The sequence below is a fragment of the Protopterus annectens genome, chromosome 2.part0 (assembly GCF_019279795.1).
Source record: "Protopterus annectens isolate FY-2018-M chromosome 2.part0, PAN1.0, whole genome shotgun sequence".
NCBI lineage: Eukaryota > Metazoa > Chordata > Ceratodontiformes > Protopteridae > Protopterus > Protopterus annectens.
Window position 1 is genome coordinate 1,458,303,104 of NC_056728.1, and position 18,349 is coordinate 1,458,321,452.

Here is an 18,349-nt window from a genome sequence, read left to right on the forward strand (position 1 = left end):
AATCTTGGGTTCAGCATAAATCAAACACTGCAGCACCTGTTAGTACTAGCACAGTAAAGGGTCACCAGATAATTAACCACTCAAAAACAGGTGCACCTCAACAAACTTCTAACAAGAGAGTATTAGTGATTGGTGGCTCCATTGTCAGACTCACTGACTCAACTCTTAAGAGGCTGAACAAAGAGGGGGTGGCAGTGAGTTGCCTTTCTGGAGCCAAGATCTCTGAGATATCAAAGGCTCTAAAGACCTTTACTCCAAACAGATATGATTATGATGTGGTAGTGGTCCATGTGGTTGTGGACAACCTGGTATGTAGAACCTTGAGGGGTACGCAGAGAGTCATGACAGAGATCTGCATTACAAATCCAGTTAAGACCCTGTTTTTAACCAGAATCCTTTTTTCATTTGAATAATGACAAAGTACATGGAAAAGATGATTGGCTTCAACAACTGACTGCATAGTTGGTGTTATTCTAAGGGATCCAGTATGTGTCAGCATGGAAGGGGCTGCTAGAGAAAAACTCTTGCTTTGACAGGCACAACATACCCATCTTGTTCCAGTGATTCCATGTATCATACTGGGTAAAGCCTATGTAGGGTCTTTTTAGACAGAGTCCAGCTAATGGATCTTCCAACCTAGCAAAATAAACAAATCAAACACATCAAGGTGAATCTGCTTAACACCAGGAATCTAAATAACAAATTGCCTTGATCTTGAGGTCCTGCTGCATTTAAAGCACGTATGTTTATGTGTGTAAGTATAGAAATTTGGTTGAAAAATACAGAAATTCTCCCTGCATATGAGGATTTTGCATACACCACACCTTTCAGCCCAGTGGTAACTGTGGTGAAGTATCCATATTTATTGAAGACCCCATCATTTTTAGGCAGATCCTTAGAGACCCAAAAACTAAACTGATTGAAATCCAAATCACACTAAATAAGTATCAGATCATAACATATTGAAGATCTTCTTTATGCTCCCAAAAATGTTAGGTTCCTAAAGATCCTGTAGGAACTTCAAATCAACAGGCATGCAATTATCTAAGGAGAGTTTAACTACCCAATGATAAACCTGGGACATCTATACCTCAACTGTAGATTGCACTAACATTTCTTGATTTCATAAACAGAAACTCCCTGGACCAAATTGTCAAGAAATCCAGAAAGACAAAGTATTATTTGCCTGGTCCTTCCCAACATGGCATTGATATCAACTACTCCCTGGCATCCTTATCCAGTTAAATCTCATCACAAACTATTAACTTCTTCCTCCAAAATTTACAAGTAGCTAAATGAAAATATGACAATGTTTAGAAACTTCAGACATACAAAGCTACTACAATTCAATGCTGAAGTCTAAAGGTAAAGTGTAACTGGATTTCTAAAGATACACTAAGTGGTTACACAAACTACTCTCTGCACACCTGGATGCATGCACGGACTTACCAGTATCTACCATATCAAAAGGAGACCAATCTATAAATAAGAAACTAATAAAACAAAAAAGCTTATTTAACTATACAGCAAAAAATAAATAAATACACCAAAGTGAACATTAAAAAGCCAATGAAGGAACTGAAAAATACTATCATGAAACTTAAAGCATCCAATGAACTCTGACTGGTATCAGCAGCTAAAGACAATTGTAAACCTTCTTTGGCTATATCGGGAAACTGAGGAATAGCACCCAGCAGTATTCAGGATTTATTCAAGAAAGGTGCTACTTACTTAGATCCAATACATATAGCCAACATGCTAGCAAACAAATTCAGTATAAATGTTATCCCTGAAATAACTATACAAAGCCCACATATCCTACAGAATTCTCACCCCCTCATTATAATTAAAAAAAAACACTTGCTAAAATAATCTCTGAAGTGAAAATACATCATCTATGAGGCCTGATAATATACCCCACTACCTATTAAACAATATAAAACATGCCCTAGTGGACCCACACCTATAGATATTTCACTTGAGCATAGACTCTGTTTTTGTCCCTGAACTATGGCACACAGCTGTTGTGATGCCACCTCACTAAGTTAGACCTGTCACTGATCCTGAAAACTGCATATCTATTAGCCTGACCAGTGGCATCTGCAAAGCTATAGAATGTATCATAACTGGCCTAATTAGCTGTGGTATTAAAAATAATATAAGGGTTACCCCACAGCAGTTCAGCTTGGTTAAGGGCAGATGCTGTCTAATGAATCTGGTGAACTTTTTTGAGAAAGTAACACAACCAGTAGACAGTGGACATGCTATCCAGACAGCATACCTTGACCTAGCTAAGGCTTTTAACACCATACAATATGTGACAACTTAATAATATGTTATATATATATGCACATATATAAAAGAAAACCTATTAATTGCTTATGTGTTTAAAAACCCGTGTTTGCGCAGTTTTTGCTCTTGTATTACCTCAGTAAGATCAGTTCTGCAGCAGCAGAGTAAGATAAGGGAGACTTTGAGTGGATTAAGTACCTCTGTTTTGCTTTTTATTGCTTATTTTCGCTAGCTGCACTATTCTGAGCATTTATTATTAACTTTGTAACTTATTTGAACTGTTTTTTGAATTCTGATACTGTCTGCACTTTAACTGATAATTTTTAAGTGTTTTTCAACTGTTGAACTGTTGAGGGCTACACACTCAAGTGCGATAGCCATTTTACTGCTTTAAAAGTGTTTGTTTTACTATATCTGTTTTAATTTTTGAAAAAAAAAAAAAATCCTATCTCTCTACTTGTTTCCTGACTTTCTATAACCAGTAGAGTCCGGTTTTCTGATTTTGCTGAATTCTGGGCTGTTTTGTAGTTTCTGTGTTACCCAGACCTTACTAAGATAGAAGGAAGCTTCTCTGTTAATCAGTGAGAGTGGTAAGCTTTCAGCAGCCTATCTGTCACTGGAGGAGTGGTTTCAGCTCAGAATCTATAGTTTTAGTAGCCATTTTTCTGCCTTAAAAGTGTTTGTTTTACTGTATCTGTTTTAATTTTTGAAAAAAAAAATCCTATCTCTCTACTCATTTCCCGCCTTACTATAACCAGTCCAGTTTTCAGATTTTGCTGAATTCTAGGCTGTTTTGTAGTTTCTGTTTTGCCCAGACCTTACTAGGATAGAAGGAAGCTTCTCTGTTCATCAGTGAGAGTGGTGAGCTTTGAGTAGCCTTTCTGTCACTGGAGGAGTGGTTTCAGCTCAGAATCTGTAGTTTTACTGGCCATTTGGGGCTATTTCTATCCCTTTCATCTTTCTGTTTAAAAAACCTGTGTTTGTGCAGTTTTGTGCATCGCGCAGTGCCGTTTAACTAGGGTTAAACTATTCCCGGTGCCAGAAAGTCTGCTTTTCTAATTTTCCATTAGAACTATCCAGTTTTCTAGTTTTAGCACTAAAAACTGTTTCCTTGTGCTCAGCACTTGTTCAAAACTTGTTGCAAGCACTAAATAATCTACAAATTACTGCAGCACTCAACTTTCCTCACTTGTTAGGAGGAAAACAGTTTTTAGTACTTAAATTAATAAGCACCTATCCAGGCATGTCTAAGGGTCAGCTCCCGGTATTTTCCCCTGTCCACCTGATTAATCTGGGCATCTTGGGGCACTGTAGCAATTGCCTCATGTACACTGACAACCCTCTCCTCCTACTATCCAACACTACAGCCTGTGAGAGATGCACTTATATAGCCAAACTGGAAGCCAAGCTGTCTCCAGCCAAGACTGTACTAGACAGTCAAGAGGAGAAGGTAAACACCTGCACCACACCACACTCAACACATAGTCCATCAAAACATACACCACTGAAACCCACACATAGTAACACAAAACACACACCTACATTCATGGAGGCTCTCAATAAAAATCTGCCCAAACAACAGAGACCTCCAAAGCTGAAATGCAAGCAACCACCATCCCCAACACTACTCAAATGACACATAGCCCACAAAATCAGTGTGCCACTCAACCTCAGCCCATAAGGCAAAACAATGTATCCAACACACTAGTCATAGGTGACTTTATAGTCAGGCACACCGATGTTCCACTCACCAGGATAGACAAGGAGAATGTTACTGTCAGTTGCCTGTCAGGTGCCAGGATCCGCCACATAATGCAAACACTCAGGTCACTCCACAACAAGTACAAATATGACTCTGTCATTGTCCATGTTGGTGTGAATGACCTGAGACGTACCTCCCTGGACTACATGAAAAGAGACATGGAGGAGCACTTGGATCATATAGCCCAGGCAGGTATGACCCTAGCCCAGAGTAGCATCCTGCCATCACTCAGAATGATACCACAATACAAGAACAAAATGATTGACTTCAACAACTGGCTAAGCTTCTGGTGTCATTCTAAGGGGATCCAATGTCTATCTGCCTGGGAAGACATGATCAACAGACCATGATGCTTTGCCAGAGATAGCCTGCACCTGTCTCCCCTGGGATTCCGGCTCTTTCCACCCCTATAGTTCCTTTTGTAAGCAAGGTTCAAATGACAAACTCACCACTGTAGCAGGTATAAGCAAGCAAAATCTGAGTCATGCTACTCAGTTCTAGAAGTCTAAACTTCAAAATGCACTCACTTGAGGCACTCCTTAAAATGGAGAACATTGACATCTGTGCAGTGATGCAGACCTGATTCAAGGCTCCAGAGAGTACCCCTGCATTACCAGGCTATAACTCATACCACACCTTTCAGCCACCTAACCTGGACTGAAACACTAAAGGAGGAGGTGTGTCCATATTCATTAAGGATATCCACACCTCCAAGCTAGTTGCTCAACATAATGCAGCCAAAATTATCTAAGTCTAACTAACACTGGGCAAGACTGCATTCCAGGTTGTAGCTTGTTACAGATCCCACACCATGCCACAGGATGCCCACTCCACGTTTCTTGATATACTGGGTAATATTAAGGTACAGCCCAATACCCTAATAATGGGTGCTTTCAACTACCCCACCATCAACTGGTAAAACTACTCATGTACTAACTCATTTGCTCAACGCTTTCTGGAATTCATAAATTCCAATGGCCTGGATCAGCTTGTTCATACCCACCAGGGGCAGCAATATCCTGGACCTGATCATTACTAATATGGGCAACCGATGTTCCATGCCAGAGGTCAACTCCTTGCTGGTCAGATCCGACCACAAGCTAATCACCCTAGACATCAATATCCCACCCCCAACCCCCATTAAGGAAACCACCATAAAAAACTTCTCCAAAGCCAACTTCATGCTTCTTAAGACAGAAGTGGCAAGCTTCACAACACCCATACATATGGAATATAGAAGTATGACCACTGAATCCTATAGAAATGCACTGTACAAGCACATACACGAGTGCATGGATTGTGCCATCCCCAATAGAACCAAGACACTATCCTCCAAAAAAAGGAAACCAATCTGGTGGTCCCCTGCCATAAACAAACTCTACAACAGAAGGAAGAAGCTGTTGCAAAATAAAGTAAAATCCCCTGATTGCAGGTCAGCCTCAGTAAGAAGTTGAGATCCCTCATAAAATCCTTCAAAGCTAGTTACAAAAATAAAATTGCCACTGATTCTAAAGACAACCACAAAGCATTCTACAGCTATGTCAAGAATCTCAATGGCGACACTCAGATCTGCTCTGAGCTACAGCACAATGGCACTAGATATACAGAACCAACTGATATTGCCAACATCCTGGCAGATAGGTTCAGTGCAAACTTCACCCCCAAAGGGCCCATCACTATACCAGAAGAATGCAAAGCCCCTGTAATCACAGCTGCACAAGTAAAGACCAAACTCTCCAAAGCCAAGAACACAGAATCCATGGGACCTGACAACATCCCAGCCTCCGTTCTGCATGAACTACATAATGAACTGGCACTCCACCTAAGTACCATGTTCAATCATAGCCTCACTTCAGGCTTTGTACCTATTGAATGGTGCACAGCAACAGTTATCCCACTCCACAAAGGGAGAGCCACCACGGACCCCAGGAACTACTGCCCCATTAGTCTGACAAGCCTGGTCTGCAAGGCCATGGAACATATCATCTTGGAGCTTATAAACAAGGACATAGGTAACCTCCAAACTCTGGACCCCACTCAGTTTGGGTTTGTAAAAGGTAGGTCATGTCTCCTAAACCTGACTGACTTCTTTGAACCAGTCACCAGAGCTGTGGACAAGGGTAATGTGGTGCACACAGCCTATCTTGACCTCACCAAGGCTTTCGACACTGTCCCCCACTCTGGAATTATAGATAAACTCACTAGGCTGGGCATAAATCCCTATGTCACAAGATGGGTAGCCAACTGGCTCACTGACAGAACCCACACAGTGAAAGTAGCCGACTCCAAATCCAACTTCAGACCAGTGACATGTGGAGTACCACAGGGCTCAATCCTGGGTCCTCTCCTGTTTGGCATCTGCTTCTCAGAAGTCCAGACTAATGCAGCAGGTCTTTGGCTAATGAAGTTCGCAGATGACTGCAAACTAGGTGACATAATAGAATCTCCTAATGATGTGGACATTCTACAAAGGGTCCTCACTGAGACTGATGCTTGGTGTCAAAGTCATGGCCTCAAGCTCAATGCCAAGAAGTGCATTGTCATCCCCTTTGGGAAAAACTCTGCACCCATGCACTACCACATAGGCAGTAGCCTACTAAACACTGAAAGTGTGATAAGAGACCTTGGGACACAGGTAGACAGCAGTCTCTTTTTTGATAATCACATCACCACAGTAGTCAGAAAATCCTTCTATGTGGCACACCTCATCACAAAGGGGTTCACCTCCAGAAAAAAAGAGGTCATTGTTCCTCTCTACTCATCCCTCATCAGACCTATTATAGAGTACAATGCCCCGTTTAGCATGCACCTCACAAGACATCTATAACAACTAGAAAGGCCACATAAATACCTCACTAAGAGGATTACCAGCCTCAAACAGATGCTATACGCAGACCGTCTCAAAAAACTCCAGCTCTACTCCATCGCTTATTGCCTACTCAGAGGCGACCTCTGCCTAACATACAAAGCCATGTCAAACCCAAATCTGTTGGACATGCTACACTTAAAGAAACCCTAATCCCTCCAAGTCACATGCTCCAGGGACCTAAACCTTGTCACCACAATAAGCAGAACATGCTGGAGGAATAGATTCCTGTCCCAGAGACTTCCCATGCTCTGGAACAGACTACCCATTCATGTCAAGCAACGCTCCTCATTAGCCCTCTTTAAGAAAAATCTCAAAAATTGGATGGGAAATAGAAAATTCACCATGGGGATCACTTCTGTGGCTCTGCTAGACAAGGGTGCAGGAAAATAACTTTCTTGGGTGGCGGAAGCCAGGGAACATTTTTGGCTAGGTGTATATAGGCCCCAGGGCTGATAGCCTAGTACCTACCTATGTATGAATGTAATTTTTTTTAGAATTTTTGGGATTGGTGATAAAATTGCTACTGCTTTTTATTGCTACTGACAGAGGAGTGGGAAGAGCAGACATCTGTGTCTAGAATCTCTACAAAACTGGAGGAGAAGTGAGCGAGAAAGATACATCAATTGGTAGTGACTAAAATATCATGTGCAAAGGTTTTTCCTCAGCCATTTTTTTGTGGATAAATCACATAAAGGGAGTTTTCTGATGCAAAAATATATAGTTTTTATTTTTAGTTACTTCAGTGGAACTATATTTATTAAGTTTAATAGTGTTGCTTTTATTTTCTGTATGCTGACTGCTGTCAAATTACTTCTGGAATCTATTTCATTTAGCCCTGCCTTCTAATAATATAATAGTGGGTAGGCATGTTTTCTATTCTCTGCAGCAGATTTTACTATAAAGTGAACTTGATATACAGCACAGTCACTCAGATGAGAAACCAATAAATAAGATATCTGCACTTTTTTTACCTCTGTTAGCCAAACTACATGAACAAAAATTATTCTTGGAACTTAGAAAAACACCTCTCACTGTCACCACTCCTAGAGCTAACCTCCGCTGTCTTAAATGTGCCTCTTTTCCATTTGCTGCCTCACTTTAGCAATCTCTCCCAATGCATATAAAAAGTACTCACAAATCAATATTCAGAGAGGAACTTAAAATTTGTCTGTTACAATAAGCCCAGTGTACCTGCTTCTTCAATGACCATGTCACCTAACCTCTATCACTATTCTAATGCAAATTCTTATAATTTTTGATTAAGTGTGTTGTGGATGTAAAATGCAATACTTATCCTTTGTTATAACAGCTTCAGTCTTGCATCGTCTTAATGTCTGCATTTATCCTAATTAAACAGTCTACATTTTTATATCAGCTGTGAAAGTATCTTTATCTGGGCTGTGGATGAAATCGGTCAGTTTTCATCAGTTTATCTTTTTTCCAGTTTCAGAGCATAATAATGATGAGCTATGCATTACAAATAACCATCTAGGAAGTCAGAACCTTAGCTAGCATCTTAGTTTCCAGTGGGAGAAATTTAAAATAGATAGTTACTGTTTGGTAAAGTGATAGTCTTACCTTGTTTAAGGAGCTCAAAAAGTATGGCTAGCCTGGATGAATAAACAGGATGCCTTTGGAACAGTCTTGCAGAACAAAAAGAAAGAAAGAAATAATTGTGACCTGGATCCTTTTTTGAATGTTTATACAGATCAAGTTTGACTTTAGTCTTTCTGGGACGGAGACCTTAATAAAGGTCAGAGATAAAATGATATGACATGTTGGAGATATGAGAAGCAGTCTATTAAAAACATCTACTTATTGTGCTGTCATATGTAGTAGCATTGCCAACTGTAAAACTGGCCCTTCAGGTGTAGCTTAATATACATTGTACAGGCAAAGTGATAACACTTTCTCACATTTCCTTTTATCTCTTGTGTGTGTCAAAGTTGTCCGGCCTTCTTTATTTTTAACTTAATAAGGCTTGTTCTGATTTCTTGTTTCTAAGACATAATGCAAGCAACTTTAGTGAAGAAATACCTTTTGCCAGTAAAAAGTTTGAATGGTCATAATTTAAAGCAGTTAACTGTTATACAGACAGTGACTCCACATCAAACATTAGACTTGTTACCAGCAGGGTGCCAGAGAAGTTAGTGCTGGGCCCCCTACTGTTTGGTATATACACTTCTCAGAAGTTCAGGTCAAAACTAAGTGGTTGTGGCTGACCAAGTTTGCAGATGGCTGCAAACTGGGTGCAATTATTGAATCCCCAAATGATGTCAGTTTACTCCAGGAGGGTCTTATACAAACCAATGACTGATGTCTTAGTCATGGTCTCAAAATGAATGCAAAGAAATGCATCATCATTCCCTTCTGCACAAACAGTGTTCCTTCACACTATCAAATCAGTAACAATACCCTAAGTACCCATGAAGTGGTAAGGGACCTAGGATCACAAGTTGACTGCAACCTTAACTTTGACCACCATGTGTCTACTGTAGTAAGGAAGGCTTTCTATGTAGCACACTTGATTACTAATGGCATCTCCTTGAGAGCAAAAGAGGTTATAACCCCTCTATACTCTGCACTAATCCAGCCTATAATTGAGTATAACACCCCATTTAGCACGTACCGTACAAAGCACCTGCAGCAATTGGAGAGACCTCAGAGGTTTCTAACTAAGAAGATCAAGAGACTCCAGCAAGTGCTGTACACAGACCAACTAAAGTCTGGCTTACCGAGCAATCTCAGACCCAAACATAATGAACTTGCAACCTATCCATAAATCAAAGAGGACTAGGGCTACCATTCCAGGAACCTAAATATGGCCTGCAAGTTAAATAGGATATGCTGGAGGGACAGGTTTATCTCCCAGTGTCTGCCATTTCTTTAGAATAGGCTACCTATTCATGGGAAACAGAACACCTCTATGACACTGTTCAAGAGGAACCTGGACAAGTGGATGGGGCACAGTAAATTCTTACTAGGAATAACACCCACAACCCTCATGGGCATGGGAAGCCATTACTAAATGCAATTTCAGATATTAACTAACATTTCTATAGTATTACATTGGGATGAAATAGCTAGGCTTGAAATGACCTCTGGGTCGATAGCCTAGTAATCTCTTATGATACTATGATCCTATGATGAGGTGAAGAGGGCAGGTGCAGTGTTAGGAGGCATGATTGAGAGATGCCAATTGGTCTTCACTGCATTACTGGCATTCAGGAATAAATGCTAGTATTTCATTTGTAGTCAAAACTGAAGCTCTTTAGTGATCTGTGTGTGTGGCAGTCTGCTACAGTTTAAAAAAGTCAAAAAAAGGAAAGAGTTGATGAGCACATAAATTATGAAGAACAAACTAGACTTGATCCAGATCAGGGGATGGACTTTTTTCTTTTTTTTATTGCATGTGCTTCAATTCAGAGTTGCAGGCATCACTAGGTTAATTGATGGCATCAAGCCCCAGAAGACTGAATAAAAAGTATTAGGTCACATCTGTGCTCCAGTGTCTGTGTTTTCTAGACCTTAGTGGTCAGCAGCAGAATATAACACAATATAACTAACAAATTATACTTCATTTGTAATGATATTGATTTTTTTATTCCTTATTTGTAATATTATATCAAAAACATACTTTAATTAAAGCTTCTAATTTCCACTGATTAAAAATCAGTACAGACAGTACTTTAAATGAAAAAGGGTGAGTTTTTTTTCACAAAATGTCAGCTATTTCAATCAAATGTTTGTTATTGCTGAGGTTCGTAACTGTAAGGCCAAACTTTAAAAAAAATGTTTGTGCAAGAGTCAGACAAAAGCAAGTGTGTGTTTAGACCCTAACATATTTAACACTTGGATATAATTAGGTAGATGTCCTCAGTGTATAAAACATATTATCTGATAATGTGTATTTTGGGTTTTCTTTGCTGCTATACTCTAGCCCACCTACTGTTTCAGTTAATGATTATTCTTTTTTACTTTTCAGCTGCTAATTATAGATGGCCAACAACTGAAGACAGAACCTGCTGTTGTATTAGATGATGTCCAGAAATTTCTAGGCATTTCTCCTTACTACAATTACTCCGAAGCACTAACGTGAGTTTATTTTTGTATCTTAATTTGACTTGTCACTTCCCGTATTTGCAGACTAAAAGCCTTCTACTAAAAGCACAGAACAGATAGTTGTTTTAACTGTAGAATTAACCATAGAAGATAGAGTGATTTATTTTCTGTAGAAGGAAAAAAGTGAAGCAATTATGTAAAGTAATTTTCCTTATTGAGTGGGTTCAAAACATAAAAGAATGTTCAGTGCTGAAAACAAATTTGGCGACTCAGTGCTATAACATAATTGAAATATACTGAATGCATGTAATATAAACTTACATAGTTCTGATCTCTGTATGGATGACACACCATTCTCTAGTGAAGGAAGCTGCCCTTCCTTCACTTCACCATAGAATAATCCACCCTATCAGCTATGAAAGGTAAAGAAGTACACCATCTCTTCATTAAGCATTCACACTATCCTGAAAGTTTTTTTTGTGCATGTGCCAAGTATTCTAATCTAATAATTCTGTACTGCACGATCATGTCTCATCCGTGTATTATTTTAAGTGTGCCTGCTGTTGCCTGAGATAAGATGTTTGTACAGCCTTGAACTTTATGTGATGATGACCGGGCTATTTATTGCTTTATATCAATACTATAAGTAAATATTTAAAAAGAGATTATTCCTCATGCATGGCTTTTAGGATTAAGACTGCAAGAGCTCTTACAAGTATGTCCTTACAAGTCTCTTGGGTGAAATTGCTAATTAATGGTTTTTACTTGTTAATCACATTTGTCAACAAATCTTATTCTCCTTGAGTCATAATTGAAAAGGTACTTGCAGTTTCCTCAAGCAACATTCTTGTTGGTATAGTCCATGAAGAACTCTTTCCACAGTCCTCATATGTACAAGTGTCTAGCAAACAGATATAGACTGTTCTTGCAGCCTAGTCCTTGAAAAATGGAACTTACTGCCCACAAATCACTACATTTAATTATTTGTTGGTCTAGTCAGTTTGAGTCTGAATCTAATCTGATCTAGTTCACTGGATCCTGTCTCCAAGCCCAGAACAAAACAGATGACTGCTACAATGTAGTCATGTTATGGACCTCACTCCTACATCCTAATTTTTAATAATGCCAGTCTGCTGCCACACCCCCTCTACAACATAATTGGTACATTCCCTGATGGTCTAACAGATAGGATGTCTTCAGCTTTTCCAGTATGCAAAACAGAATGGCTTAATGCTTTAAACATGTTTGGTAATCTGCAGCATTAAGGTAGTCAATATTGCCTGTCTAGTGTGACTGAATTTTATGTTTGCTAGTAAGCTATGATTAATATTTTTGTTTTGTTACCTACGCGGCCTCACCTCACCTAATGGGTAGTGCTGTCACTGTGCAATTCACTCTATAATGATAATTTTGCACATCAGCAACATGTGTTGTTAAGGATACAAACATTTAACAAGAGCTGTGCACTTCATTAACTGGGTCTTACATATGACTTTGTTCAAGAAAGCACTTAAAGCTGCTAAACGTATGAGCCTTTACTAAGGCGATGAACATTTCCTCATAAGTTTTTCTTATGCGCTTACCAGTTTTTATTATCTTGCTTCTCGCTAACACAACCATTTTGTCATCATATGTCTTGAATGTAATATCTGCCATGTTATGCAGCAGTCGGCAATGTCTTTTTCAGTCCCACACTTTCACATGAGCACAGTGAATACAAACTCTTTTCTGACATGGAATTATGCAGTATGCACAATTAGTTCCTTTGTTGGACTCCTAAAATATAAGAAAAGTAAGAATTTGTGTCTGACCTAATAAAAATTTCCAAATTTTTGAGTCTTTGCATTTTGTTCAGCAGACATACTTTTCCACATATCAATGTTCAGTAATTGAAAAGCCTATCATTTGTAATACAGCTCCATATTGTAACCATTCTCACTTTTATTTTGCACAAATGTTATTATGTGCTTTCCAAAATATTCTTTCAGCACCAGATACTCAGCATTCATTCAACTCACATCAACACAACTGGGACTGAAAAGGGGTGTTATAAAAATGTTATTAACAAGTAAATGATACAGATATGTGACCCAGATCATTATTTTAACAAGAAATGCTTTGGAAATCTGTACTGGATATACTAATAGTACTTCATGTGTTAAATGACGTCTTGAAAAGTATTTGGTTCATAGTAAGTTTCAGCTCCACCAAACTAAAATGATACTGATTTCTTAATGGATAATAGGCTATAGATGAGATTTAAGTCCACAGTCATTCTGGACAATACTGACCTTGCATATCCATGCACTTGATATTATCTGTATACTCTATGTTTAAATGATCTTGTTGTCTTTGCTTTTTATTTGTTTGGGTAACAAGTTCCAAGTTTCAGATTCCTGTTGAAAACAAATATTTCTGTTGTGACATTCTGTTTGTCAGTTTTAAACATTTTAAGCATGGCACCTCATGATTTAGTACCTGACAGTTTTGTTTCCATTCTCAGGCTAAATAATTGTTGCACATGGGTTGTTACTAAGATAATGACCACAAGGTCCCTTACAAGGCTAGCTGTGCACCCCAGACTATTTGGGTCCCAAGTATCATGCAATTCTTTTTATGAAGGTGTAAATCAGAACTAAATTGCCCCCTTTTTCTTCTGTGTGAAGCTGATAATGCATGTACTTTCCTCAGACACTAGTATTTTCTTACTATTTTCCCTTTGCAAACTTGGTTGTTGTTGTTGTGTCTTTCGGCTTTTTCCCGGTTAGGGGTCAGCACAGCAGAACTCCGGTCCGCTAATGATTGGCAGTAGATTTTTACGTGCCGAGTTGCCAGCCCTGATGCACAACCTTCAACGATGGTACACCCATTCACGCATGTCTCCACACAGAAGACGCTCTAGCTGAGAATCGAACAGGACAATGTCTATCTGTGAGGCGACAACGCTACCGCAGCACCAACACCGCAGTCCCTTTGCAAACTTGGTATTTTTCTAATTTTCTCAAATCACCTTTGTAACTGTAGATTTTCATACACTACCAAAAAACTGTTTTTGATTCCAGCAGAGGGGAAATAATATTGTGGTGTGGGATCCCTTAGAGTTGTTGTAACTGAGTATAGAACCTATCACTCTGTTTCTCATACTACTTTTTGTGTAGGTCATATAAATTGTAAATCTCTTCTAATGCGTAATTACAGATTCTTAGCATCTTCCTAGATCACTGAGTGTTCTTTAGTGTCTGCAACCAACTTTTCCTTTGAATGTATATTGTGGCACATTGGTGATCAGCACAGTAACATGTGATCTCATATTTTTTAACACTGAGATTGCCATGCCTGATGAGTTCCTCTTTCCCTGACAAACATCTATCTCTGACTTAGTAAAGAAAAGTAGAGAGGTATTGGGGAAAATTGTTTTTAATTTTTTATTTTTTTTATTTCAATTCTTGTCCATAGTGGTACTATTTCCTGAGCACTGTTAGTTGCATAAGAGTTGCATTTTTGTCATAGATGTGAACATAGAAAGCCATCTTTTTACAATGTTGAATTATGCTAGTAAGGTTTGATACACAAAGGAATCAGTATGTGGGGCTACAGCACAAGAAAACCATATAAAAATGTGCTTCAGATCTGAGGTATAGCAGTATAAAGCTCTGCTGCTGCTGATACAGCTTGGTAACAGGTTTCTGAATGCATGCAGGCTCTTCTACCCTACCAGTCAGTCATATTCTAGTCCCTTTTGAAGTTTTTACAGCTGAACCTTTTTCTTTATCATGAATGAGTGTTCTTAACCAGATCGTCAAGCTGCTGTTGTCCCCAGCTTTACTAGGAGTGTATTCAGAAATGTGTGTATTTTGTAATGTTTCAAGCTGATGTTGCTGGCCACTCCCACTGTTTACCTGACGTGTATTCAGTCAACAGAGTATCTAATTGTGCCCCCCCAGTCTCCACAGTAACGTGAACTGGTTAAAATCCCTAGATATTGTGATGCTGGATGTTAAATTAGGAACTAAACCCATACTTTACTCAAAAGTGTCTATATTTCCTCATTATTGGGTCCTTTTTCCTATCTCCATGAGCACTCACAGCTCTACCTTTCTGTTTTCACTTGTTTCATGTTTGTAAACAGTCACTTACTTAATAAGTATAACCATACTTCCAGAGTCTAATAACCCTCTTAGTTCTCTCCCATCAGTCATTGCTGTTCATTTGGCTAACGTAGTAGTAGCGCCATAAGAATATGCTGAACATATCAGTACACTGTTAGTTTTAGCACATTTCATTGGCATATTTTTTATTGGTATGCTGGTTAGAAATCACATTTTTGTTAGACACAGAATTCTCATTATTAGTTATTCATTGATTAGCAATGTATTCCTTCTTTCAACATCTAAAACATACTATTTTAGTTGCTGATAGTTTTAGTTTGTTTATAGACTTCTACACATTTTGCTTACAGATTTATGGTGTCCAGCCTTAAGCACTGTTTCGTTAGCTATTAACCCTTCATTTAGCACAACTAATTTATCAGTATTCTTATGGTCACTCTGGAAAGCCCCTGTACGTAAAACACTTGGGAATGCCTTCTTATATGATTCACTTCTGTTCTGGCAGCGAAGTTAGGTTAAGATTGCAGACTCTAGTTCCTATGATGCAGGGTTTGATTACCTCAGCCCCTATTTGCCTAGTGTGTGACACTGTGCAAGTCACTTTGCCAGGCATTGTTCCTGGTTCACCCCTAAACAGGGACTGTGTATGTTGTTATTACTATTATTATTACTAGAATGTATATCATTTTAGTTTAACTGTTTGCTTCTATTTCTAACTTTAACTTTAAAATTGGGGTTGCCACATTTTTAGATGTCCACAGTGGGCCCTTTATTGCTGAAATGTGACATTTTGTGGGACAGACCATAGTTTCAGCAAATACAAAATACTTACCTTTACTTTGTTACCAAATCAAAGGTGTACTGTTAAAGAATAATTGTAGTTGTTTATTCTGTTTAATGTCATTTAAGGTGTTTAAAGTATTATATTTTACTGCAATATTTAAAGAAAAATTTGAAAATATATTTATCCTAAAATATCAGGACATTTATATTTGTTTTTATTTGTTTAACAGGCTCACGTACCAAAACCAGGATTGTCCTGCAGAAAGGGATATGGGTGGTAAAGCTATTCAAAATATATTTAGTTATACTGTTATCCTTTTGCTTGAACTAAGTATTCAGGGTCATCCACTTCAATTCTAGCAAAAAAAAAAAATGTGTCACCTAGAAGATGTTATACAATGGATGAGACAAAAACAACCAGTTGAGCCTTTTTTGTTCCTTAGAAAATAGTCAACCTGGAGACTGCACGCTGTTTGGAGAACAAATGTTCTCCAGCAAGGTGTTAATCTACAGGTAATGTCCGTTGAAAAATGAGTCCACCACTTCACAGCAGAGTATCAAGCTGCCATGGAGCTCGGACTGAAAGTAACCTAACAGCCACCATTATTTTACACTTACTAAGCAGTGCTTTTGCTGTTTAGTAAGTGTAAAATAAAAAAAAAATAAAAAATTAAAAATAAAAAAAGTGTGTGCATGTGTTTATGTCTGTATGAGCATAGGCGCCGGAACCATAAAGCGAGGGGTAGGGGGCACCCCCCTCCACTTTTACAGTTGCAAGACCTGTTTTTATTTAAGGAGGATCCAACAGATGACTCATGCGTGCATCGCATGCTAACGTGATTTTAAAACAGTGAGCAGAAACTGTAAGTCTGCAGACAGTCACCCATAGTAAGAAGCGCTCTGTTTATAGTATGCTGCTAAGAAGTGCTCCATTCTGTTTGCTTTTAGGTGCATTTAGAGAGGTCCATTTGCTTTTAGGTGCATTTAGAGACTAGGTCCGTTTGCTTTTAGGTGCATTTTGAGAGGTCAGTTTGTTTACATGTAGAGAGGTCAGTTTGCTTTTAGGTGCATTTAGAGAGGTCCATTTGCATGTGTGTGTGTGTGTGTGTGTGTGTGTGTGTGTGTGTGTGTGTGTGTGTGTGTGTGTGTGTGTATATGTGTGATGAATTATAATTTCATATTGGTCATTATGTATAATATCCTTTCATATGGGATTTAACTATTCCATACTTTTGTTTATAGAGTAGATCCATAACACATGCATGCTGAAAATAGTGAAAGATTAGATATCATCAAAGTTATATGGTGACATGTTTTTACAACCTTGTAACTTTACTTATGTTTTGATGCTGTGAATTAAGACTTGTATTACTTGCTTTCCTACTGAGCATGTTGTGAATGAGACCGATGACACTTTCCACATCCTGGCAATATGCATTTTCACATCCTGAAATGTCTCCCACAAGTCATACATATCAAGAAAAACATTCAACAAATACAGCTTATTATTATTAATACCGTATATGTTTAGCACACACAAAAATACTTCTCCCAAAACAGAGCAGGGATTCATAGCACATGTCTTGCTAGGGACGTTTTCTGACTAATCCATATCTCTCGTTTAATAATAGATTTCTCAGGAAATGAATGTACCAAATAAAGTAACTATATTAACTTTAGGCTTGAAAGGGAACAATCAAATGTGAGCAGCAGTCAGTGTTGTGTTTCTTACATTTCCTGGTTCATTGCTGCCCTATGTTCAGACACGTAGGAAATTCAATTTATTTTAGTACTTATTTACGGCCTTCCATAACAAAAGAAGTAGAATAATTGTCCTTGTATTAATTACTGACTGATCTTGCCTGATCGGTAACTAATTTATAGCTTAAGCCACAATTCATTTTCTCTTACAATTGTGTGTGTTTGTGTGTGTGTGTGTGTGTGTGTGTGTGTGTGTGTGTGTGTGTGTGTGTGTGTGTGTGTGTGTGTGTGTGTGTGTGTGTGAGAGACAATCCCCTACTCAGGTGTAGTACAAAAGATGAATTGTGTAGGAGGAAACACTTGCATCTCTAGCTGGATTGCCAACTTGCTCACAGGATGCAGGAGATCAAAACAGAGGAAGAGACCAGTCACCAATGGAGTCCCTCAGGGTTCGGTGCTGAGACATTTTCTGTTTGGCATATACATCTCAAAAGTAAAAGGAAATTCCAAAGGGCTTTGGCCGTCTAAGTTTGAGATGACTGCAAGCTAGGAGCAGTTATTGAATCCACAAATGACTTAACCATCATGCAGGAAGGTTTGTCCCAAATAATAACTGGTGTCAAAATCATGACAATGCCCTCTGAGAACTGACCCAATTGTTTGCCATTTGGGAACTTGTGTGTACAGTGACGTAACATTTGACCAACATGTGCCCAGAGTCCTAAGAAAGCCTTTCTATATTGCACAGCTTATAAACAAATTGATTGTGAC

General features: G+C 38.7%; 1 protein-coding gene across 1 annotated transcript in view; it reads left to right on the forward strand.

Moving 5' to 3' along the window:
* NDST4 (N-deacetylase and N-sulfotransferase 4) overlaps positions 1 to 18,349 on the forward strand; it is a 2,939,889-nt gene that overhangs the window by 2,658,368 nt on the left and 263,172 nt on the right. Inside the window, exon 12 of the mRNA XM_044061661.1 lies at positions 10,909 to 11,018. Within this exon, the coding sequence (XP_043917596.1) occupies positions 10,909 to 11,018 (110 nt within the window). The remainder of the gene's footprint in view (positions 1 to 10,908; positions 11,019 to 18,349) is intronic.